Consider the following 23,974-nt stretch of genomic DNA (forward strand, 5'->3'; position numbering starts at 1 on the left):
CGCGGGGGCCCCCGGCCCCCGCGAGAGGGCGGCGGGCGCCAGGGCGGGGCCGGGCCCGGCGGTGGCGGCGGCGGCGGGCGGCAGCCTGGTCCCTGCGGCGCGCCAGCAGCACTGCACGCAGGTGCGCAGCCGGCGGCTCATGAAGGAGCTGCAGGACATCGCGCGCCTTAGCGACCGCTTCATCTCCGTGGAGCTGGTGGACGAGAGCCTGTTCGACTGGAACGTGAAGCTGCACCAGGTGGACAAGGACTCGGTGCTGTGGCAGGACATGAAGGAAACCAACACCGAGTTCATTCTGCTCAATCTCACCTTCCCCGACAACTTCCCCTTCTCGCCGCCCTTCATGCGGGTGCTCAGCCCGCGCCTGGAGAACGGCTACGTGTTGGACGGCGGCGCCATCTGCATGGAGCTGCTCACGCCGCGCGGCTGGTCCAGCGCCTACACCGTGGAGGCCGTCATGCGCCAGTTCGCAGCCAGCCTGGTCAAGGGCCAGGTAAGGCGCGCGCGCCAGAGCGGCGGGGCTGGGGGCGCGGGGCGGCAATCGGGTCTGCAGCGCCGCCGGGCGCCCGGGCCCCGAGATGAGGGCCTGCGTCGGCCCCTCCGGCCATCTAGCTCCCGGCTCTGTCTACACCAGCGCCCCACGGGGATGCTCCAAGCGCCTCCTGAGCGTTTTCTTCCTGCTCCTGCTTTCCGTCCCGTCTCTCCCGTCTCGGTCTGGTCTCGGTCTCTGCTGCCGGTCTCTCTGGTCTCTCTAGCTTGCTCGTTCTCTCCTGATCCCTCCATAATTCTCTCCCACTTCTCTTCCTTAGCCTCCCTCTCTCATACCGTCCTCTCCCTTTCCTCCTGGACTCTTTCTCCCCTCACCCCTTTCTCTGTCCCCCCATCTATTCCCACCCCCATTCCTTTTCCATTTTTTCCTTCTCCACCTTCCCTGGCTCCCCTACTCTTCTTTCCCCTCCATCTCCCCTTTTCTTGCCCCTCCCTTGTCTGCTCCTCAATCTCCTGTCCCTATAATCTCTATGAAGGTGAGAACTTTTCCTGGACCTCAGGATTTAAGTGTCCGACCCAGCTGATCTCCCACCCACCCCCAACACCCCCTACACACACACACACACACACACACACACACACACACACACGGTTCCGCAGAAGGCTCCGGTGGGAGGTCTGCAGGTGGGTGCTCTGGGGAGGGACAGCTGCTTGCTTGATAAATCCCCACCCCTGCCTTCTTCTGGGCTGCCTCCTGGAAAGGTGAAAATTTTGCTCTTGGGAGCTCACTCTAGAGAGGCAGAGGTGTGGTTTGGGCATTCCCTTAAGGGACAAGACCAGACCCCGTCACAGCAATGCCTGTTCTTCCCTCAGAGCACCCCCTTCCTTCCCCTAACCCGTTAGGACCACCACCTCTGGGGTAGACGTTCCAGGTCTTGGTGTCTTTCAGACCTGCTTCTTTTTCCTCATCCCCTCACCCCACTGCCCCAAGCAGTTAAAACCCTTTATCAGAGCTAAAGATTTTAACGAAATACCAATATAAGGGCCAAACAGTTCTGAGCCTTCTCACCTATTGCATCAGATGGCAGCTTTATGCCAACAAACCCCAAAGTACTTAAGAGCAGGGTGAGTGAGTGATGGTGTTATCTGCTCCAATTGTATGCTGTCGCCTGCGGTTGAGTTCTCTGGTGTTTTCCTGAATCAATATTAAGCATTACTTAAGAACATTACGTTGCTATGTGGATATTTATGAAAAATCATTGTTTTCTTTAAAAGACCCCGAATGACCTCGGCTTGATCTTTCTACAGGCGGCCTATCAGAAGCCACCGCTTCTTCCCTGCCTGACCTGTGTGTCTGTCCCTTTCACTGCAGGCTGTTTCATACTAATCAAATAATGCTTGTTCTGCCAATTTCACTAAAGCTGGAACCCCTGGGATTCCAAACAAATAGCATCCTAACTCCAGCAGAGAAGGTCAGGTAATTCCTGACCCATCCTGCCAGGCTCTCTTTTCTAAGGTTTAGGTTCCACATATTTCCCGAGTTAGAAATAGTGTGGATGTAACAACTCTAGAAAAACATCTTCAGCTGAGGGAGGCTTAGTGCTTTAATAGCAGAGGTTTATTTTCCATCCTGCAGTTAAATATTGAGTCTGATGAGAGGTTCACGTGATAGAATGCAAGCATGGGGTGTAGGCAATCTCAAGTTTTATTTTTCAAATAGGATTTATACAAATGATGTGGAAGAATTCTTTGCAGAAATGCCTTGGTTATTTGCTTCTTGAATCATTGCTAATGAGAATTCTTTGGAACAGGCTGTTATTGTTTTTCATTCTTCACAGTGAGGATGACATTGGGGATCAGGGGAGAGGAATGTGTATTCCCTTCAGAGTCCTAACGTTTAAGACTTGGAAGAGATCTTAGAGAGGAACTGGACCACTGCCTATAGTTTGAAAGATGAAAGAAAATAAAGGTTTGAAATGAGAAATGGGGACTTTTTTTTAAGAGAGAGAGGAACCTTAGGAAATTAAATGCTTCCCATTTTTACATTAATGCTCTGAGTTGTAATAGTTCCTTTGGTGCCCATATGCCAATTGGCAGTATATCAATACACGGGTCCTTGTAAGTATATTTTCTTTTCTCTGTATTTAAAATTGAGATTCTCACATACAATTTACAAGTGGAGATTTCTTTATTGAAAGTAATTATCAACTTTTTCATTTCTTAGTTTAATAAAATCCTAATTGAACCCATTGCCCTCCACCTAGCATATGGTATTATATTGTCTATTCCACATCTAAAATAGAGGCAAAAACTCAGCACTTTTTAAAGTGCCGGTTCAATTTCTTTGCATTTTTTCATGCTGCTTCCAACATACAGCTGTCTAAGAGAGAGTGATGTGTGGCATGCATAAAATATTCAAAATGCAATGAAAGAAAGGAAGAAATGAATAGTCATTAATGTTTTAGGATTCCGTCCACAAAAGGATTCTGACGGTGTTTCAGGTCACCTGAGGTTGATTATCTCTTTCCGTGCTTTTGCAAATTCACTACCTACTGGTTGTTCAGAGCACATATGGTAGTTACCAAATTATTTCCTCAGTTAGAGGTAATATGCTTTGGGAAAGCAATCAAAATACCTGATTAGGTATTCAAGGAGACCTGGGACAGCTACCAAACCGATAATTACTTTAAAAGGGAGAGTCGTTATATTCCAGTTATGTTCTGATACTTATCGGGATTTCTTTTTTAGGATTCATTTTCGTAAGCTACAGAGTTAGAAAAGGCTGGTTTGCTTCTTTCATAGAGGAAAACATTCACTGCTCAGCTGAACTTTCTGAATTGAGGATGTGCTGTTTCTGTACGTCTAGAGAAATCGTAAAACAATTTTAAGAGTTTCGTGTGTGACATAAAAATATCTGCTTAACAATTTTGTGTACAATTAAAAGCTTAGGTTTATCACATCATGTGATAAATTCAGTCATTTTGTGAGGCTTTTAACTGGCTCTCTGGCCTGTGTTACCAAAATCTCTTGCATGTTGCTATATGAATTGTGTTTGTCTTAAATTAATATATAAATTTCCCATATGATATATTCTATGTAGAAATAATGATATACACATCTTCCCCCTTTGTATATTACTAAACCCTCTTTTGACTAGAGGCATTTTTAGGTAACTCTTCATTTTTTATAATTGGATTTTAAAGCTCTGCACTTTTAGAATGAACTGGTGAAAATGTTAAAAGTATACTTTTAGATAATTATTTGCATCCTTTACTAGTTACTGAACCAAAAGAATACAACCCACAGCTCCATCGTAAGATTTTTGGCATTCAAAAACTGGAAGATGTTGGTTTTGAAATGAAAGTAGCCTGTAATCCCAGCACAGTGCTTGCATCTAGGACATAGCTTAACCTACAAAAACTGCATTTTTGGACTCTGTAAACCTGGACAAAGTAGCATCAGCATCGGGGGATGCTGGCCGTGAAGAGTGCCAGAGTTTACTGGCTTCCATTCCAGGCTTAGAGCGTGGGACGATGGCGTGACTGGACAGGGATCTTGTTCTTGCAGTTGTGTGAGCAGCGGGGTCCCCAAAAGCTGCTTGACGGTGCACTGACTCAGAGCCCTGCTTTCACGGCAGCTCACCTCCTGAGTGTCCCCTTTTTAGTTAATTAGGCATCGCCAGGGGCAGGGAACCAAATGGCAATTGAGTGACAATTCCTCACTCCTCTCCTGGCCCTCGGGGCCAACCATACAATTCGGCATGCACACGGTGTTGATAATGGTAACTGCAGCAGCAGCAGCAGGAAGCATTTCCTACTTGCTTGTGCCATACTCTGGGCCAGCAGAGAATGGAGGATGTTTGAGGATGTTTGAACCTCCCTGGTTCTGCTCTTTTGGTGGTGGTTGTACAGGTGAGGAAACCGCACTCCACAGAGTCAGGTGGCGTTTATACAGTTGCATGCTCTCACAACAGCTCATGAGTGGCAAGGCTCTGAAATCTCATCAGGATGAGTAAAAGCTGTTGGAAATGGCAGTCAGGCCAGGCGCCATCCAAGCACCTTGCTGTTTCCAGGCAGTCGTTTATTAACCGTGACCATTGTGATAATCCTTTCTGTCCACAGAGCAGAGCTGCTCAGCCAGCCATCCGCAGAAGATCCACAGAACATCAGGACTAAAACATCCTCCAGTCTTACTGTTTGAATTTAAAATTGGCAAGCAATTTCAGGGCAAGTTCTGTTTGCCTGATGGTTTCTGCATGTTTTTTAATAAAGGAAACTTGTCCCAGTGTAATGAAAGAGTAAAGGGCTCTGCAGCTCAGCTTTGTGAAATGATATGTAGTGATGTCACTAAAATCCACCTTAGGTCTGAAAGGGGGCTACCCTATGGTGTGACTGGGAAGCACAAGTGCACGTAGACGTGCACACACACAGAGACATACATAAAGCCCATCTTCCAGAATACTAGGCCTAGAAATAGCACTTTACTTATGACTGTAAAACTAGCAGTCTCATCAGAAAGAGTGACAAAGATGAACAGCCCTTTGGGCTCCTGAAATCTGTGGGCTTCTAACCTGCTATAACAGAGATTTTTTTTTTTTTGAGACAGGGTCCCCTCTATCACCCAGGCTGGAGTGCAGTGGCATGATCATAGCTCACTGTAATCTTTAATTCCTGGGTTCAAGCAGTCCTCCCATCTCAGCCTCCCAAGTAGCTGGGACTGCAGGTGCACGCCACCATGCCCAGTTAATTCTGTTTATTTTTTGTAGAGATGGGGATCTCACTATGTTGCCCAGGCTGGTCTCAAATTCCTGGGCTCAAGCAGTCCTCCCACCTCGGCCTCCCAGAGCATTGGGATTACAGGCGTGAGCCACCTCGCCCAGCCATACAACACACAAAATGTTTAAAGGCCCTGTATTAGGTTGCTGGGGCTGCCATAAGAGAGGACCTGGAAGTCCAAGATCAATGTGTCAGCAGGGCTCGTTTCTCCTGGGTTCTGCCTGCTTGGCCTGTAGATGCTGTGTCCTCCCACGACCTTCCTTCTGTGTGTGTCTGTGTCCTAATCTCCTCTTCGTGTAAGAACACAGTCAGATTGGATTAGGGCCCATCCTCCTGACCTGACTTTAACTTAATTACCTCTTAAAAACCCTGTTTCCAAATAAGGTCACACTCAGAGGTACTGTGGGTTAGGGGTTCACCGTGTACGTTGGAGATTGGAGGAGAAACAGTTCAGCACATAATGAAACCAAACAGGGATTTCTTAACCAGTTGCTCATCTTGTTTCTGCAGCTGCTGTGCTAGTTTGAGAGCAATAGATGCAGCCACACGAAGGGAGGCACTGGATGGAGAATGTTGCCCGCAGCTTTGAGCAGAGAAATGGCTGCACACCCAGAGGGAAGCTAGAACAACCTAGAGCAAAAATAGTGACTGACAGGGGTGGGTAACGCCATCTGATTTGTCCAGGGAGACGTGGATTTTTGGTAGCGTGCTTATGAGTCACTGTGTTGTGCCCTGCGCTGTGTACAGGGGACGGAGATTATTGCCACCACCGATGACTCTGCAGCTTGAGGTATCGATATGCTGGACTGCTCAGAGGAAAAAAATAGCTACTTGTTCTTCTATCAAGTAGGGCAGGCAGGAGGACACAGGCAGGACTGCATCCTAAAAATAGCCCCACACCCACTTGGAGAGCTCCGGCAGCTCAGCCCAGGGCGCGTGGGGCAGCTCCTGGTAGAAGCCACTTTTGCTTCACCAATGAGACTTTGAGAATCTGAACTTGCGGGAAGAGGATGTAGTGTATTTTCGTGTACTTTTCTGATTTCCCTTAAGCGATGGGGGAGATTTGGTTTTCTCTGTAAGGACAGTGTAGGTTGATGGCTGTTTCTTAGTGGAATGTGCCCCCGTGGACACTGAGCTGAAGTCCGAATGAAAGCCTGACACCCACAACCTGGCCAGTGTCTCCCTTCTCATCGCCAGGAAGAGATTCTTCCACACCCAGGCTTAGAAGGAAGGCAGCCTCACTAGTACCATGTCAGAGGCAGATAAGGCACCAGCAGAAATGACTTTTCTAGTTAAGGAAACAAAACAGACACTTGTGGGAGGATTTTTGAGCCACATTTCGGAGCTCCTGGAATCAGGTGGTTGCTGCCCCAGATGTGTTGCTGTGGTAGTCAGGAGGGGAGAGGATGGCCGGCCACAAGGGTTCGTCCTTTCTTCTCTGCCAGTGGTTCCCAACCCTGGCAGCACATTAGATGCCCTGAGGAGTGTGCACAGTATTTCGGTACCGGGGCTGTCCCCTCAAAGACTCAGACTTTGTGGTCTAGGATCAGGCCCTGGCAGAGGCTGGTCCGAAGAGCTCCTCATGATTCTAATGGGCAGCCCGGATTGGAAAAGCTGCCCGATGCTGACCATGGTCCACCTCCTCCCTCTCCACCCGTCTGGCAGACACAGCCTCACCCACCAGTAACCACAGCCCAGAGCTTCAGAAGTGGTGATAATTAATCCCCCCAACCACCCCACCCCACCTGGATCAGACTCCCTGTCCTAGGTCAACGCTGACTCAGCGCCTTCAAAGCCCGACTTCTGTACAGATGCCGTCCGAAAGCCAGCCTTCCTCCCTGGACTGCTTGTGTAGACTATGAGGGAGTGTAAACCCTGAAAAAGAAGAATGTAGGGATGATTCATCCACCCTCGATGAGACGCAGCTGCGGAGGGTGGTGTGCGCGGACCCTCCAGAGCCGTGGCTGACTAATGAATACAGCGCGGGAATCGAGTGCCTCCCGTCATGCAGGAACTTCCTAGGTGTCATTGGTGGATCAGATACACATCAAGTGCCTGCCTCAGGGAACGTACCCTCTAATGGGGAGAAGACAAAACCCTTCGGATTTGCTTTTGACACGCCAAGTGGCTTCACACATATCTTTTTGTTAATAGTTAGGAAATGTCCATGGATCTGACAATAGACAGTGGCCTGGGTGTGTAGTGGGGACATGGGCACAGTGGGGTCCTGGGTCAACAGGGTCTTCAGAAATTCTGAGTGATGTTCTTAGAGAGAACACTCTACTTAAGGGTGATCAAGACTCGACATTAACATGGGGCATTAGTCACTCAATGTTTTTTGGAATGTGGTTTCATTGCTGATAAACGGAAAGGCCAGGCATACCCCCACACTGACCAAGAAGTTGTAGTAATGGCAGAAACGTTTCCAGTAATGTCTACACTTTCCTACTCGGTAAGTCGGCAAGCTAAGCTAAGGTTTAATTGTTGAGTTATTTTTTCATGGTTACACACATCATTCATTCATTCATGAGCACTGTAGTGACATTGCCGTTGGCATTCCTGTGATGACCCTTCCCCATTCTGCGTAACGTCTGCGACACTCCCCTGGTCCTTTCCCAGGCCTGCTAATCCCACACGGCTAGGCTAGGAGGAAACCAGCTCAGTGGGAGGACCAAGGACACAAGACTGGGAGAGCAGATTTGGGACCAATCAGGTGGCAAAGGATTGGGAGATGAGGGTAGGTCTGCAGAAGCCGGAAGAAACTACCTGACCTTGCCCCTTACCTGGCCAGCAGGTCTGGGCATGGTCAGGGAGCCGCACTCACCAAGCCTCTTCTGTTCCTGTTCTCCAGTGCTAGGCTCTCCTCTCCAGCTCTCCTCCTCTCCAGCCCTGCTCCTGCCTCATGGGTGCCTGTCACCTGCTTGGATTCCTGTAGTGCCCCATCCAGTCTCTCTGTCCCTGTCCATCCTCCCTGATGCCACCTGCATGGCTCCTCTAAAATGCAGACCTAGCTTTATTGCATCTTGTTATGAACCTTACGAAATAGAGCTCAAGTTTCCTAGCACTGTACAGCCATGATGGCATTCCTCCATCCGCCACAGCCCCCACTGAGGCTCCTCTTCCACCAGCCTCTCCTGCCCGGAAGCCCTCTTGCCCGTGTTCACCAGGTGAGTCCCTGGCCATCCTTAAAAACCCTGCCCAGATGCCCCTAACTTCTCCGCAAACAGCTCCTCAACCACTCCTTCAATAAAAGCGATGACTTCCTCCTCTGAACTGCGAAGGAGGAAGCTCTGCATTGTCTAGAAAAAGTTCATTTCTGTGCTTATCCTGCCAGTTTACATAATTACAACTGTATTGCCCCTTCTCTTTGCTAAATGTCCAACACCTTGTATATGCCAAATAAATGTTTGCCACAGGATCTGTTTCCCTGAGCAGACTCCCCATCCTCTTCATTTTGCCCCTTCTTGCGATGCAGTGTAAGAGCTTGCGGTGAGTCAGCTGCTGTGCAGAATGCTTTATGTGAATGATTTGATTAAATCCTTGTGGCAGCCTATGAGGTGGGTGCTGTTGTTATTCCCATTTTACAGAGGAAGAAACTGAGGCTTGCTGAGGTTGAATCATGCACAGAGCTGAGCTGCCACCAGGCAACCAGTCCAGTGCCAGAGCCACCTGATTCTGAGGAGGTGTCTAGTTGGCAAGTAGAAGCCACCCCAACCAAGTATGACGTGTAGTATTATTGTTCCTCATTGTACATATGGATGTTAGGAGAGCCCGTGCAGTTCCACGGTGTGTGGTTTTCCTACAATACTCAGAATCAATCCACGAGAGGACGGGTGGTGCATCCATCAAGTCTGACACGTGGTGCGGAATTATCAGCAACGCTGGACAAATGTATCGGCCCAGATTCATCATAAGCTCCTTGTATTGATTGCGCAAAATGGATGAATGTGTTGATTGCTTCAAACCATAGGAGAAAGATAATTATTACAGCTTTATTTATTCTGTATACGAAAGGGAAAGGCATTTTAGAGATTCTGAAAATAGCTCAAGAAAGAAACGCTTTCTGAACATAATTGTTACATCGGTAAAATCACTCAGATTGAAGAAATGGTTACCTTAAAATAATTTCTCAAAATAAATCCTAATGCTTCATCACAGTATTTGGCAGGCATTCTCGAGGTGTGTCACTGAGTTCTTTGATGTAGGAGCTAAGGGAATACTGCTTGGTAAAGGATCAGTTACACGTACAGTTGAATTGTCCTCAGCTCACTTGGGAATTGAAGGGAAAATTTCCAGAAAAATATTTTAAGGGTACTTTTCAGTTTTTGATCTTGAAGATCAGACATTTCCAAATATCAGAATATGGAGTTACAGAACTTACTATGTTTTGGTTCTAATAAAAAGCTGTGATTAGTATTTTATGAATTTGGACATTTTGTGCACAAAATTATTAAGCCAATTATTTTTGCCGTACAGATAGATACGTATGTATTAGTGTGATTGCCTAGTGTCAGATTGGATGCCCATGTTGCTTCCCATAAAAGGTGTGTCAGGAATATTAAGATCTAGAGGCAGCTCTAACAACTCTCCTAATCTGACAGTAATGAACGTCAATGACATTTCAAAATATCTACAACAATATCACAACTGTAATGCAATTTTTAAACATTCGTCTATTGGTGACAAAGCCAAGGCATTGCTAATACCGCTGTGGTTTCTTAACTTTCAATCCTAATTATAGGAAGTGCTGAATTGCAGTTCAAAGTTAGTGAAAATGGAGACACTTTTCCCATCCAAATATATGTGCCAAGTAAAGATCAATTGCTGCAAGGATTAATTTGTGCTGGAGTCCTACCTGATTAGTGACGTACACTACTCTGCTTCTCAGCCAAGGAAAAATAAAAATATTATAGTGGAAACTTCACCAGAATTGAGTGATTTACAAGCTTAAATTAACTGTAACTAGTTGAGTATTAGAAGCCTTTAAAAGGTGATTTTTTAAGAGTCATCAAAATGCTAAATGAATCATAATGTATTTAACCTGGCTTTGTGCAAGGAGGCTGTTCTTTATCCGAGCCCTCTCCTGCAGCGCACAGCTGCCTGTGTCTGGCAGCGCCCCTGGGAGGGGAGCCTTCCTCCTCCAGGTTGGGTGGGAAGGAAGAGCACAGCAAAGCCAGGAGCCTCGTCCACAGTAGCGGGTTAGGGTCCTCCAGGGTAAGTGCCTTCATCCAATGTGAACAATGCCTAAAACTAATGCAGGAGAGCTGCAGAGACTGGAGGCTGCGACCCCACCCCTCCAGAGCCCTGCTGACTTCCTTTGATCTCTTTTATAATGTACACTATGAAATATCATTGTCTTAGAGAACTCATACAAGCCTGCTACTGTAACTATAAACGTTTCACAGCGCTTAAAGGACATTATCATAATTCACAAATAAAACTGATCTAATAAAAAGTGAGTTTGAGTTGAATTGAATTAAAGTGCTTATGTTATTAGTAATTTCATTTCAAAGGATATCCTGGCATCTGCCTTTTCGTAAAAGAGATGGAGGGCTCTTGTGTATTCTTGATGATGGGTCAAAGAGAAACAGGCGGCCAACCACAGGAGTCCCTTCCTGCTGCCCCAGACCCCTCGAAGCCACCTGGAGGACCACATGGCCTCGAGGTGTCTGGGGACACCTGCGGACTCCTCCCCAGAATTAATGTCCTTAGTTGCACAAAACACAACGCATAGGATTTCAAAGGAAACCAATTATACTTAAATACAGTTATCAAAACATGTTTTTAAAACATAACATGAATTAAAAAGCACTTTATTACCACATTAAATATTAAGATCTAGAGGCAGGTCTAACAACTCTGCAAATCTGACAATAATGAACACCAATGACGTTTCAAAATATCTACAGCAATACCACAACTGTCTTGCGATTTTAAAACATTTGTCTATTGGTGACAAAGCCAAGGCATTGCTAATACCGCTGTGGTTTCTTAACTTTCAATCCTAATTATAGGAAGTGCTGAATTGAAGTTCAAAGTTAGTGAAAATGGAGACATTTTTCCCATCCAAATGTATATACCCCGAGGGGTGCATGGGCCCCGGGTTAAGAACTCCAGGTAGTGTGTGGCTCTAGGTGGTGATGGCTGTCTTGGGAAAGATCTTAAACCTTATTCTGCAGCTCAGGGCCAGAACAATTGGGATCGAGATTTAGTAGCCCAACAGGTGTCTCATTCTCCCATGTTATTGTCGGGTGGCGCTGAGATAAAGCCGGGGATCTGCAGGCAGAGGCAAGCTCCAGCCCCTTCTCCCTCCTGAGCATGGCTCACTGTGGGGCAGGTACCCACCTCCCTGAGCATCAGGGGCCTCCCCTAAAGGCAAGGAGCATAAACCCAACTGCTCACATGAATCATGAGGTTCGAAGGAAATGATGACACGTGTTCCTTGCATAGAGAACGTGATCAATAGATGTTCCTGCTTCTAAAGAAGAAGGAGATGTATTGAATTAAATGCACAGAAATGTATGACCAAGACACAGCAGCATCCAATGCACACAGACATCTGCTTTCATAACGATGAGTGTTTCAGGGCAATATTCACCTCCGGGTGCCTCAGGTGTTTCCATAGATGACTGTATTGTTACAGATATTCACAGGAAACTCAGAAGAGCCTCCTTTTTGCCCTCTTAAATCTACTGCTGTGGACACTTGTTGCCTTTTCTGACTTTTCATCATCAAATCACTTTGTACGATCAGGGACTGATTTATGGGATTATGTTATTGTTCTAGTGAGGATTGATAGCTGGGCTTTTTCACCTCTTCAACCTTGGTATCATAAGAATTCCATTACATTGCTAACACCTTTAAACTAGCTTGATTTCTTTTGCTGGTGTTAAGTTAGAAAATTACATAGAAGAATATTCTTATTTAAAACATTTACCTCTGTACTCTCTAAATGCACACCAAATGTCCTTGTTAGCCATTAAGTGTTGTTGATATTCATTCTTTGTTACAGAATGCAATGCCCACTTGAAAACTTTTTGGCTACCATTTTGCTTCAAGGTGAAAAGCCGGTTCATAAATGTTAAAATTTGTAAAAAGTTGTGGACTCTAGCAATTATCACAAGTCACACAGAATGAACATCAACTGTTTCAGTACAACTAAAAGAGAATTTCACTGTAGTCAATTACATGGATCCTTTCTAATATTAATACTTTTAGGAAAGACCCTTTCTTTAGTAGAATTTAAGAGAAATCTAGCTGAAATATTCGGCCTGCAGGAATTGCCGAGTTTCTCAGAAACACCTGTGATGTGATATATGATCTTATGGCAATTGGAGGCTAATCAACAGTGGAATACCAATGCCTGCTTTACATTCTCGTAACTGGTCAGTCAACTGAGGCCTTGAGCATTGGCCCAAAATCTAGGGTGAGGCTTTCTGCATGTAGGAAGAGACTGACTAGCTATCTTGAGGGTTCTCCCCCAATCTGAAGACTTAAGTGGGTAGAATCTGCATTCTCACAGGACAGGGTGTGGGATACAGTTAATTGATCCTCCAGGATTTCTACGCTGTTTTTTTCGTATTCCCAGTGATTTTCCCATAGTTTAGAAATATTGAAATGTCCTCATCTGAGATCATTATAGGCAGAAAGCATCCTCCTGTCCGCAGTGTATTTCAGCCCCCAACCCGCCCCACCTGCATATCATTCTAGGAAGGAATATTATCCTTTACGTGGAAATGGAGCCTGCAACGATGTCTAAATCAGTTCCTGGGCCTGGGTGGTGTTGCCATAACTACTGATCTAGGTTTGTAGTATCCGCACATAGAAACAGACCCGCCCTACAGTGCTCAGACCTTTTGTCCATATTTATTTATGCCTCCTTTTTGGTTCTACTAAATACATTATTTAGCTGTCACATAATCTTTCAGTGAGATGATTCAAATCACCCTATCCCCAGAAAAATCTTAAAGGTCTTTCATCCCCACCTTGGCTCAAGTCACACACCGTTTAGCGGTCTCAGGGTCCCATTGGTTTCCCGGCTCCACCGAATGTCCCATTTGGATAAGCCGCAGGCTCTCCCAGCCCTCAGTGTCCCCAGCTTTGTTGGAAAGGTGAACACAGCAGGCTCTGCAGCAGCTTTTGGTCAGCACTTGACCTTATTGGCCCTGATGAAGGCCAGTAGGCCGGACAAGCCCAAGCGAGGGTGATGGTCATGTAACCTCTACAGGCCTTTCAGACCACCCCATGCTGTCTCTGTGACCAGAAGATGCTCCAAGACTTCAGAACTGGGTCTTGGTCAGGACTTGACCAGGAAAGACAATCTCAACCTAGGACTCAAGACCCAGATGTGGGAGGCGGCGTATGAAGAAAGCAGCCAACGGGCTACCCTGAGAGTCAGGGACCTGGCGTCAAGAAAGGAGGGGCATCTGCCGGCAGCTGTAGGGCCACCATTGAGGTTAAGGGCAAGGACAAAGCAGGGCCCCCTCCCCATGATTTGCATTCAGCTCTCCTGTGGACGGGGCATGTGAGCTTTCCCAGGAGCTCAGGCAAGGGAGGGGATCCTGGACTGAGGAGTGAGGCCAGTTCCTGTGTTCTCAAGCTCCCGAGGGTGGCGTGGCTGAAGCAGACCAACGCTCCTCAAGGAGCTGCCAGGGCCCAGCTCCTCCTGCTCCTGCTTAATGAGAATTGCCCGGGGGCATCTTCCCTGTGCTGCCTCATGGGGAAGCATCATAAAGGAGGAGTTGTCAAGTGCCAAGTATGAGAGGCCACTAACCGCAGGGCTGGACAGAATGACCTACTGAAGGGCTGGAGGAAGAAAAAGGCACCCTCACTCAACGTGCACTTAGGGCAGAATAAGCCTCACCTAAAATCCCTGTGGGACTTTCCCCATAGAATTCTATGGAAACTTCCATACATCAACATTAAATTAAGTTGCCCACCATTAAATTAAGTTGAGGGAAATGTAAGATTTCTGCTGCAGGAAAAGGAATCTGACATTTCCGGCTTCTGAACCTAGCATGAAAGGCTGATGTGTAATTTGTTTGGTGTTCACAAAAATAATGTTGTGCAATTAACCAGTCCTAGGCGTAAAGCACAGTTTGAGTGAATGATAAATGGAAGGCAGCATTTTCCATAAGTCAAAGCTTTCAGAAGTGTGCATCTCTAAATCATCCATTTCTTTGCTACTGACTCTTTTCCTTTCTTTTGATGTTGTTATTTTCTTGACATAATTACAGTAAAGATTGGTACATTGCACCCAATCTTAATTGTATCTCCCTTCAGTCTCATTTATTTCATTATTACCTGCTATTCCTTTAAATCAGTAAGTCATAGTATTTACAGATTGATGGGTATTCTTAAAAATATTTCAAATTGTTCTAGAAGGTTTCACCCTGAAATGGGGTGAGTAAATTCTTTTATTTATCCCAGAGCTTGCAAACATGTTTTAAGTGTATAATACAGTGACCCTAAAGAAAGGCTGGGGAAAGAATTCGAATTTGGAGGATAGCAGTGAAAAGAAGGCCACGTGAACAGGTGAAGAGGAGCCTGGCATGTCCTTGGTGCAGGACCTTGGGTGAGGAAGGCGCTGAGGAACAGGGGTGCCCTCACTTTCCTGCGTGGTGCAGACTGCAAACGCCCTTGATTTTGTGACCATCACCCGCTCCCCACACTCTGCGAGCAGCAGGACCGGGAGCCAGACCTTGGTCCGAAGGTCTTCGAAAACCCAGGTAGGCTTTGTATTCGTGCTGTTATTTTGCACCAAATTTTTGTTCCAGATTATTCTAAGGGCTTTTTTTTTCCCTTTGAGACGGAGTTTCACTCTTTTTGCCCAGGCTGGAGAGCAATGGCGCGATCTCAGCTCACTGCAACCTCCGCCTCCCGGGTTCAAGTGATTCTCCTGCCTGCTAAGGGCTTTTTTAAAAACACAAACACAAATGTTGAGAATTACATAATTAAGGAGAATTGGGAAACAGGCCTAGCAAACAAGGTCAGTTGTAAACCCAGACCTCGGTGATGCTTTTGAGCTGTTGAGTGATGTTTTATGCTATAGGAGGCACCTGCTAACCACTCAGAGAAAATTATCTTCCCAATACATGACTGTTGTAGGTCCTGCAGTAGGAACAATGAAACTGCAAAAGATTTACAATCCCATATCAAAAAACAATTCCAAATTCAAGATGACAAGATGTCTTGCAAGTCAAAAAGGAACAGGAAATAGCTCCCAGTGTGTTCCCATAGAATCAGAGCACATATGTTGTGGTTTTGTTTGTTCCTTTGTCTGATTCGGTTCTGAAGGTCTTTATCAGAAGTAGCTGATTTCACTGTCTTGTAGTTGAGGGTTCTTGGCCACTGCTGGCTGCACTTCTTCATTAGAGGAACTTGAACAGTTTGTGGAGGTTGGAAAGAAAAAACAAGGAGATGACTTACGGAGCTCAGAGCCAGTAACATGCTGGCAACCAGCAGGCCCGAAAGGGTCCGCAGGGAGGACGATGTCTGCCTTCTCTGGGCTTCAATGATGGGTGACACCAAGTGCCTCAGGTCACCCTCAGTAGAATTTTAAATGCTTTAATGATGTTTCAAACATAGAAATTCATTTGGACTTAGAGTGCAGCTAATTTCTGCTCGGGGTATTTTGACCTCTTGCAGTCAGCAGCATTCATAGCTCTGCAGGGCCATCTGTGCTGGTCCCTTGGTAAGAAGCTACAAGTCAGTGGATTACCAGTAGCACCCTCATGTATGACTACAGAGGCACTGTCACCAGGCTCAGGCACTTTTTAACTATAACTACCATTTTAGTTTTCTTTCTCTTTTTCTTTTCTTTTTTTTTTTTTTGAGACAGGCTCACTGTGCCAACCAGACTGGAGTGCAGTGGCACGGTCTCAGCTCACTGCAACCTCCGCCTCCTGGGTTCAAGCAATTTTCAAGCCTCAGCCTCCCGAGTATCTGGGACCACAGGTGTGCACCACCATGCCTATCTAATTTTTCTATTTTTAGTAGAGATGGGGTTTCACCACATTGGCCAGTTGGTCTCAAACTTTTGACCTCAGGTGATCTACCGTTCTTGGCCTCCCAAAGTGCTGGGGTAATGAGCATGACCACCACGCACCGTCGGCAATTTAGTTTTCTTAGACCTTTAAAAAAAAAAACAACAAATACTTAGAATTATATAATTAGGCAGAGTTGGGAAATAGAGCTGGAAAACATTTAGTTTTCTTAAACTTTTTCTTAATGGATTGCAGAGCCAAGTGAAGTGGCAGACAGTAATGAGGCTGAGTCTAAATAGGAGCGAATCTTTTCATTTCATAACAGAAAACTGAGATGAGCAAAAAGTAATTTTCTCCAAGACTCAATCTCAGGATCCAGTGGTTGTCAACCTCAGTTTCCACTCCCCAGTGCCTGGGGGTGGAGGGTGCTTTGCACCTCGTTTCAACAGGAACCCTGTGGGGGGCTCTGGCATGCTTCAGGGTGCCCCTCTCCGCCCCCAGCAATTCAGACACAGCTGCTCCGTGTCCTGGAGAGGAAAGAGCCCCCCAGGATGACCCCTCGCTCACTTCCTGCGTGGGAATCGCTGCTGGAAATGGCCCCTGACAGTCTGGGCTTCCTGAGGCCAGCTCCAGGGCGCAGCGGAAGAGCTCTTGCCTCACCTTAAACCTGCCTCCATGAGGATGGAACCTGGACTCCTCGCCATTTCCGCATTTCCACGTTTGCTTTTTCCCCCGTGCAAAGTGTTTCCACTTTCTCCTCTCAGTGCATTTGCTCGTTTCGTTCCCCCTCACTACCAGCTTGTCTCCCTCTGCTGTCCGGGGCCCCAGGTGGCCTCCCTCCCCTCACACCCCCTTGCACCCTCTATACTCCCTTCCTGCCCCTCCGTCTTCCTTCCCTCTGCCCCCGCCACCCTCCCAGGGCCCTGAGCAGTGGGAGGCGTGGAGGGGCTGAGACCTCCCCACTGACTCGGCAGCCAGGGCGGTGCAGCACCCAGCGTCTTCACAGTGGAACTAGCCACTTCTTCCTCTCCCTGTTTCCTCTTCCAAAAACTGGAACCAGGGTCACCTCCCAGTCCTTGTCAGCACCAGGCAGCCATCATGCGGAGCGTACTGCTCAGCACTCAGGAAGTGGGAGCTGCCCACGAGCCGCCTCACGCCCCAAAGCCAGGTGTCCTATTGGACTGCCCCCAACCCATCCGCCTCCTCCCATGGCCTCTCGCTTTCCCCACCTGAGAGCATGCCACCTGCAGCTGGCTGTGGCCTGTGGGCCTCCTAGGGGGCTGTGTCCTGTCTCCCAATCTGGGGCTGGACGCTCCCCCAGGTGGGGCTGGGCAGCGTGGCCCCTGGCGGGCAGCAACATGGGGCCTGCCGGACCAGCCCAGCCCTGCGCCTAGTAAGCGCCCAGCACCCTATTGTAGAATGAGGTTGAATGGATGTCCTTCGGGCACGGCGAGATCATGAACCATCAGAGAAAGAAGAAGGGTGTGGAGGGCACCGTAATTGCAGTGTCAGGAAAGTGGACATTTTCAGCCACAAAGCCAGGGCCATCAAAGGGCTTTCTGGGGATGCTGACTGCCAAAGGCATGTCACTCTGGCCCTACGTCGTGTGTGCCCTACCTCGTGTGAGTTATCTTTCTCTAAACACCGAATTGATTGGTCAGAGTGTTTTAGTAGGTGAGAATAAGCTTTACGGGGTTTTGTTTTTAATCGCGTGCCCTTGAAATGTCATCATACCATTCGCCGGAAAATACACCAGGCAGGACGTTTGAGAGAGGTTTGTATTTTGAATCAAGAGGCAGTAAGTGGAGGAGTCTGCTCACTGTTCTGGGACTGGGACTGTCACGCGGCACATGAGGCTTTGCTGCTTATTTTAAGTAACTTAATGTTAAGAGTGTGTCATTTGAATAACTTCTCTGTCAATATCTTTTATTTCATTGTAGTCCTTCCCTGATTAGAGATTTCTTTGCTACTGTGTAAATTCACTCTCTTCCCATAATCTCTCTCTCTCATTCTTTTTCCCCCCGCCCCGCCCCGCCCCCTGCTCTCTCTCCCTGTTTCCCTCCCTCTCCTCCCCTTTCCTCTTTCCATTCAGTTGTGACTTTTATTCTTGGAGCCTGCATTAGCCTATATTATTATTTGAGAGCTGCTAAAACAAAGTCCCCACAGGCTGGGGGTTTAAACGACAGAAATGCATTCTGTCAGTCTGGAGATGGCGAGTCTGAGATCGAGGTGTGGCAGGGCTGGATCCCGAGGCTTCTGCTTGGCTTGTCGATGTCATCTTCTCCCCGTGTCCTCACAGGATCTGTCTACTCTACCTGTGTCTGAATTTCCTCTTCCTAGAGGGACGACAGTCCTGTTGGATTAGGCCCCACCCTGATGACCTCATTTGAAGGTAATTATCTCTATAAAGACTCCATTTCCAAATACAGTCTGGTTCTGAGGTGCTGAGGGTTGGGACTTCAGCAGAGGAACTTGAGAGGACACAGCTCAGCCCACAGGAGAGCCCTGGCTTTCCAAGCACGTATAAGTTTGTGTCATTTGTCTTCTTTCCTGCAGCTTTTGCCTCTCAGATGTCCTCCCGTTTGTCTTTGCCTGGGTTCTCTGCCTTGCGGGCCCCACCGCCCCAACCTCTCCACCTGCGCTGCCTGCAGGCCCCCGCGCCCCCCAGACTGTGTTCCTTCCCAGCCCCCTTTGTTCCTGCAGCATCAGCACATCCCTCCTCACAAACTTTAGGTTTTGCGGGTTTATCTGTTTTTCTTAGCTGTCCCAGAATTTTTTCTTTCTTCCTTTTTCAGATCACTGTATCGCCTTTATCTCTTATGCCTGACTTTTCCCTCCACCTTCAGGATTCTTCCTGCCTTGTCTGCTGGGCCTCTCTCCTTGCTCTCATCCAGATCAATGAACAGGGACTCGATCCATCTTCTTTGGCACTTTTCCCATTTCCCTGTGATCCCTGGATAACACTGTTTTTTGTCTCACTTTACCTTGTCACTGTCTCTATAAATCTCCCCCGTCCCTGTTCTCATGCTGCTCCTCTGCACGTGTCCAAGGTTAACAGTGTTCCTTTCTCTCCTTCCTGTCCAGCCACTGCCATCTTGAAAATGCCCGGTCCTGGCTGAGCCAGCCCCCTGCCCTGTTCCCTCGTTCTGGTTCAGAACATCACCTCACCACTGCTAGCTGCTCAGGGAAGCTGGTCATCCTCCCTGGAGCTGGAGCAGGGGGCGGGGTGGGTGAAGGGGTACTCCTGCTGTGTGCACTGGCCTGAGGGAGGAGAAAAAGGGCACCTGGCAAAGTGAGAGTGTGGAGGGGAGGAGTCAGGCAGGCAGTGTAGACACTCAGGCGGGACAACGGACAGGGGCTGACTGGTGGATCCTTGTTTCAAACAACTGCCTGGAGTATCAGTGAGACTTGAAGGTGGCTGTCCAGTGAGGAGCTGAGGCTGAAATGATCTTGGGGAATCTTTTCATTCCATTGGTCTTGATGCTCATGTACCAAGTTGATGCTTTTTCTTCATCACCATTTTCATCATTTTAAATGTTTTACCAAATTTAGATGGAAGATGCTTTCTGAAAGCCTCCAATTCTACTTCTTATAAGAATTTCACTAATTTGACTTATAGTTACTTACGGAAATGATCATTAGTTGTTAATTTTATTGATCAAACTGTGTGAAACAAGCACCTGCTAAGAGTTTGAGGGATACACCAGACCAGTCACAAGGCACATCAGAGAGAACAGTTATGTTCCATCATTCGCACTTTACATGCATTCTTATTTGACTCAGAAATAGACAAATTCATTAAAATATCCTCAGTTATCACCACTAGTCTGCCACAAGACTTGAGAAGATGGTAGGATGGCCTTCGTCATGATTCCCACAGAGGCTGACAGACTTGTGCGTGCAGCCAGCCCACCGCCTCTGCATCTCTTCACGTTCTTCTTGTTTGCCCAGCCTCCTGTCTCTTGCCTTCTTGGAATCTTGAAGTCTGCAAGAGCAGGGCCGGCTTGGTTTCCTCCACCAGCATTGATGGAGGGCAGCGAATCTGCCTGAGCTCTGGCTGCGTCTTCTCCACACCATCGTTATCTTCATGTGTCCAGATGCACAGCTGGGCAGGTAACAGTAAGCTTCATTTCCATGCTCAGGGACCCAGGCCGATCCATTCCAGATGCTTCACGAGTTGAGGGATTTTCCACAAACTTCAGAGATGTCAGAATCCATCAAAATATTATACGGCTGGGTTCTTTATATATATGTATATAAACATAATCTATATTTTATACATTTATATCTAAATATTTTAATCCATATTTTATATCTATATATTTATATAATCTAAGGCTTATATATGTAAGCTATGGTGTTAAGCTATAGTGTTCATATAATTATGTATGTATATATCCTAGATTTTATATAAATATCTATATGTATATACACACTAAGGCTCTTTGTAAAATGAAAATCTATGTTTAAACTAGTTATATAAATTTTTTTATTCAAACAGTACACACTTACATGTTTACATTTCAATTTCAGGATGACACCCCTGACTTTCACAATGTCATAATTTAAATGATCTGTAGGGATTTTTTTTCTTCCTCTAAGTGCACTTAACCCAAAAAAGCCAATTAAATGGAGAACAATATAAATAGCTTTTCTCTGTTGCTGCCAACTTTGATCTGCCCTCATGATGATAACAATTTATTAGAGAAGGAGATCGCTCTAATTTGGTTCACTTTAACAAATGTTACTCCGTTGGAATCAAGCACCCCTCCGCGATGAGAGTGAATGCAGAGGACATTCTGTGATAGTGCCGGGCAGGACCCTGCAGTGGTCTATGGCGACTGTAGACCGAGACGACGGTGATCCTGGAGCCGCGGTGTTCACAGGCCAGTGGCTGCTCTGTTGTGTGGACCAGCACTGAACACAGAGCTCCTCTAAAGGATCATGTTTGTTTAGAGAGCGGAACATGGTGTGATGACTTTGACCTCTAAATGAAGGATGGTCCCCTGGAAGCCTGGTGCTCCCCAGAGGGCTTGTGCCTTTGTGCACCTCCAGCTGATCCACGTGTGTCCGGGCCTGCAACTCGCCAATTATATAATGCTATGATTGCTCTTACTGTTACTATTATCATCTTACAGTGCTTTGGTATTTCACGAAGAGGCCGGGAAAAGCATGGATTGTGTGGTAGTGCACAGAATTGTAATGGCATATGTTACATTGTCGAACCTCTAAAACTCTTAAGAATTTTTTTCTGATTATAGAAAATAGTACATGTTAAGGTAGAGAATGAAAAGTTTCATGATTCCACCTGTTAGAAATCCTGGCTGTTTTTCTGCACCCCTGAACACACACATATGCACACACACATGTGCACACGCACACACTTCCACAGGCATACATGATTTTTTCAGCAGTGGGCCCATGCTCTTCAGGAAAGTCTGAAGTGTGCACATCTTTTCTCATAAGGTCCCTGGACATCTTCCTGGTCAACTAAATCTTCAAAAGGCTGCTGAGCCCCCCAGGGTGCAGGGTGCTGTGGACGACTGAGCCAGCCCTATCGGGTAACAGTTAGGAGGCCTCCTAGTTCTTCCCTCCCTAAACAACCCACGGGGACCGTCCTGTATGTCATGTTTGCTCCTTGTACCCTAATTACCATAGAGAAACTCCCAGAAGTGGGGTACTGGATCAAAGGGCGGGAACACCCTCCGTATTGATTGGATACAGTGCTGCCAAATTGCCCTTCAGAAAGGTTACCCCGGGTTATAGTCCTGTCAGCAGCAGGAGGCTGGAAATCTCCCAGGCTCTCCAACCCTGATGCTTTCACTACTTCCTAATCTCACTGGCAAAGCATATCTCATCTTTTTTTGCTTACATATTTTGTATCTTATTCAGGTGTAGCATCTTTCATACAGTTGGGTTTTTGTATTTTTTTGTGGGGGGATTTAGGGGATGGGTTTTGGCCACTTGACTTTCTCATTTTGCCCTTGGTCCATTTTTCATTTGATTGTTATTTATCTTATTATCTTTAGGAATTTTTTTGTCTAGTTGATTCCCAGGTCTCAGCATTTGTTATCTCTTGCAGCATAGCCCATTAGCCTAAAACTCAGTGTCTTGAGGAAACCAACATCTCTTCTCTCCTAGTTTCTGGAGTTGAGGAATCTGAGTGCTGCCTGCCTGGGTGCCTCTGGCTCTGGGTCTGTCATAGAGCTGCAGGGGAACTGAAGGCCAGGGCTGCTGTCTCATCTGGAGATCTGACTGGGGAGGATTGGCTCCCATGAGCACTTATGTGCTGCAGCAGGATGCACTTCCTGGGTGGTGTTGGCTGAAGGCCTCAGTTCCTTGCCTGTGGGCCTCTCCATGGGGCCGCTCACAGTATGGCAGCTGGCCTCCCTCAGGGAGTTAGGGAGAGAGAGAGAGGGCACCCAGGACCAAAGCTGCAGTCTTTTGTGGCTTCCTCTCAGAAGTGACTTTCCATCACTCCGCCATCCTCTGTGCAATAGAAGGAAGCTCAGGTCCCTCACAGTCAGCGGGAGGAGGTCAAACAGGGAGTGAACACCAGGAATCGGAGATCCTTTTGGGACAGCTTAGGGGCTGCCCGATACAGGAGCATAATATTTGCTGATTCCATCGGTAAGATATTGTTTTCATTGCGTGTTCAAATCAGTTATTAATGTCTATAGAGGCTATCACATTTTTACACATACATAATAAATTCTGGCATACACATTCATGTAAACCACATTTTTATTGTGACTTTCACTTTGTGTGTCAGGTGTAGGGAGCAGTTAATGATAGCCCACCAGTCCATCCATGCAAGACCCATGGGAGCCCATTCTGTTTCTAGTGGATATTATTAAATACACTTCATCCTGTCAGGTGTGTCATGTCATTCCATGCATATGTGTGTTTCACTGGCCCAGCCAGTGCTGTCCTCTGTGCCTTGCTCCAAATCTTAGTTATTCCACCCCGAACTTGGGCTGGTGGGCCAGCTGTGTCACTGTTTGTATGTCTGGCCCATTGCTTTTCACACCTGCATATTTTTCCAAGATGTGAATTGATCACATTTTGCTCATCCACTCCCCTGGGGATGCCAGCAATCTCCCACCTCCCTGTGGTCACAGGAACACGGCTACTCACCTGCAAGCAGATCTGGGCTTGATGCCCAGCTGTCAGCTCACAAGTGCACGAGCCTCGGTGTGTGGATTGTCTCGAGGTATTGCCAGAAACTTCCAGAATGCCTTTGGCATTCTGGAAGTGGCCGATCGACACACTTCCCTGCAGACACCCGGCATCATCCTCCTCTCTCAGTTTTGCCCCTTGACAGGACCCTAGAGGCATCTGACTGCTGCTTTCCTGGCGCTTCCCTGATGACTGGGATCTGAACATCACACTGCACACTGATCAGCCATCCAGGTCTCTTCTTTAGACATCTGTTGATCTTCTTTTCTTTTCCTACATTGTGTCCTGGCTATCTAGTTTTTTTCTTCTCAATTTTCAGGAAATTTTTCTTTTTTCCAGGTATTTATTTTTTTGTGCAAGTGTTAGACATCACAAATATTGTCTTCCCAAATTTTCTTTATCTTCTTCTCTTTCTCGTCTTTTATTGGGGGAAAAAAAACCCTCCCTAATTTTGAAGAAGTTACATTACGATCGAGGCTGTTTGGGAAGACCATTTCCTCACCGTCCCATCACGAGGCATCCTCCTGAGCCTCCTCCCACTGGCTT

The 23,974-nt window shown here is 46.9% G+C and overlaps 1 protein-coding gene across 1 annotated transcript in view; it reads left to right on the forward strand.

Moving 5' to 3' along the window:
• Window positions 1-23,974, forward strand: part of UBE2QL1 (ubiquitin conjugating enzyme E2 Q family like 1) — a 43,326-nt gene that overhangs the window by 552 nt on the left and 18,800 nt on the right. Inside the window, exon 2 of the mRNA XM_026455696.1 lies at window positions 1-493. Coding sequence (XP_026311481.1) covers window positions 1-493 — 493 coding nt within the window. The remainder of the gene's footprint in view (window positions 494-23,974) is intronic.

This window comes from Piliocolobus tephrosceles, chromosome 4 (genome assembly GCF_002776525.5).
Source record: "Piliocolobus tephrosceles isolate RC106 chromosome 4, ASM277652v3, whole genome shotgun sequence".
Classification (NCBI taxonomy): domain Eukaryota; kingdom Metazoa; phylum Chordata; class Mammalia; order Primates; family Cercopithecidae; genus Piliocolobus; species Piliocolobus tephrosceles.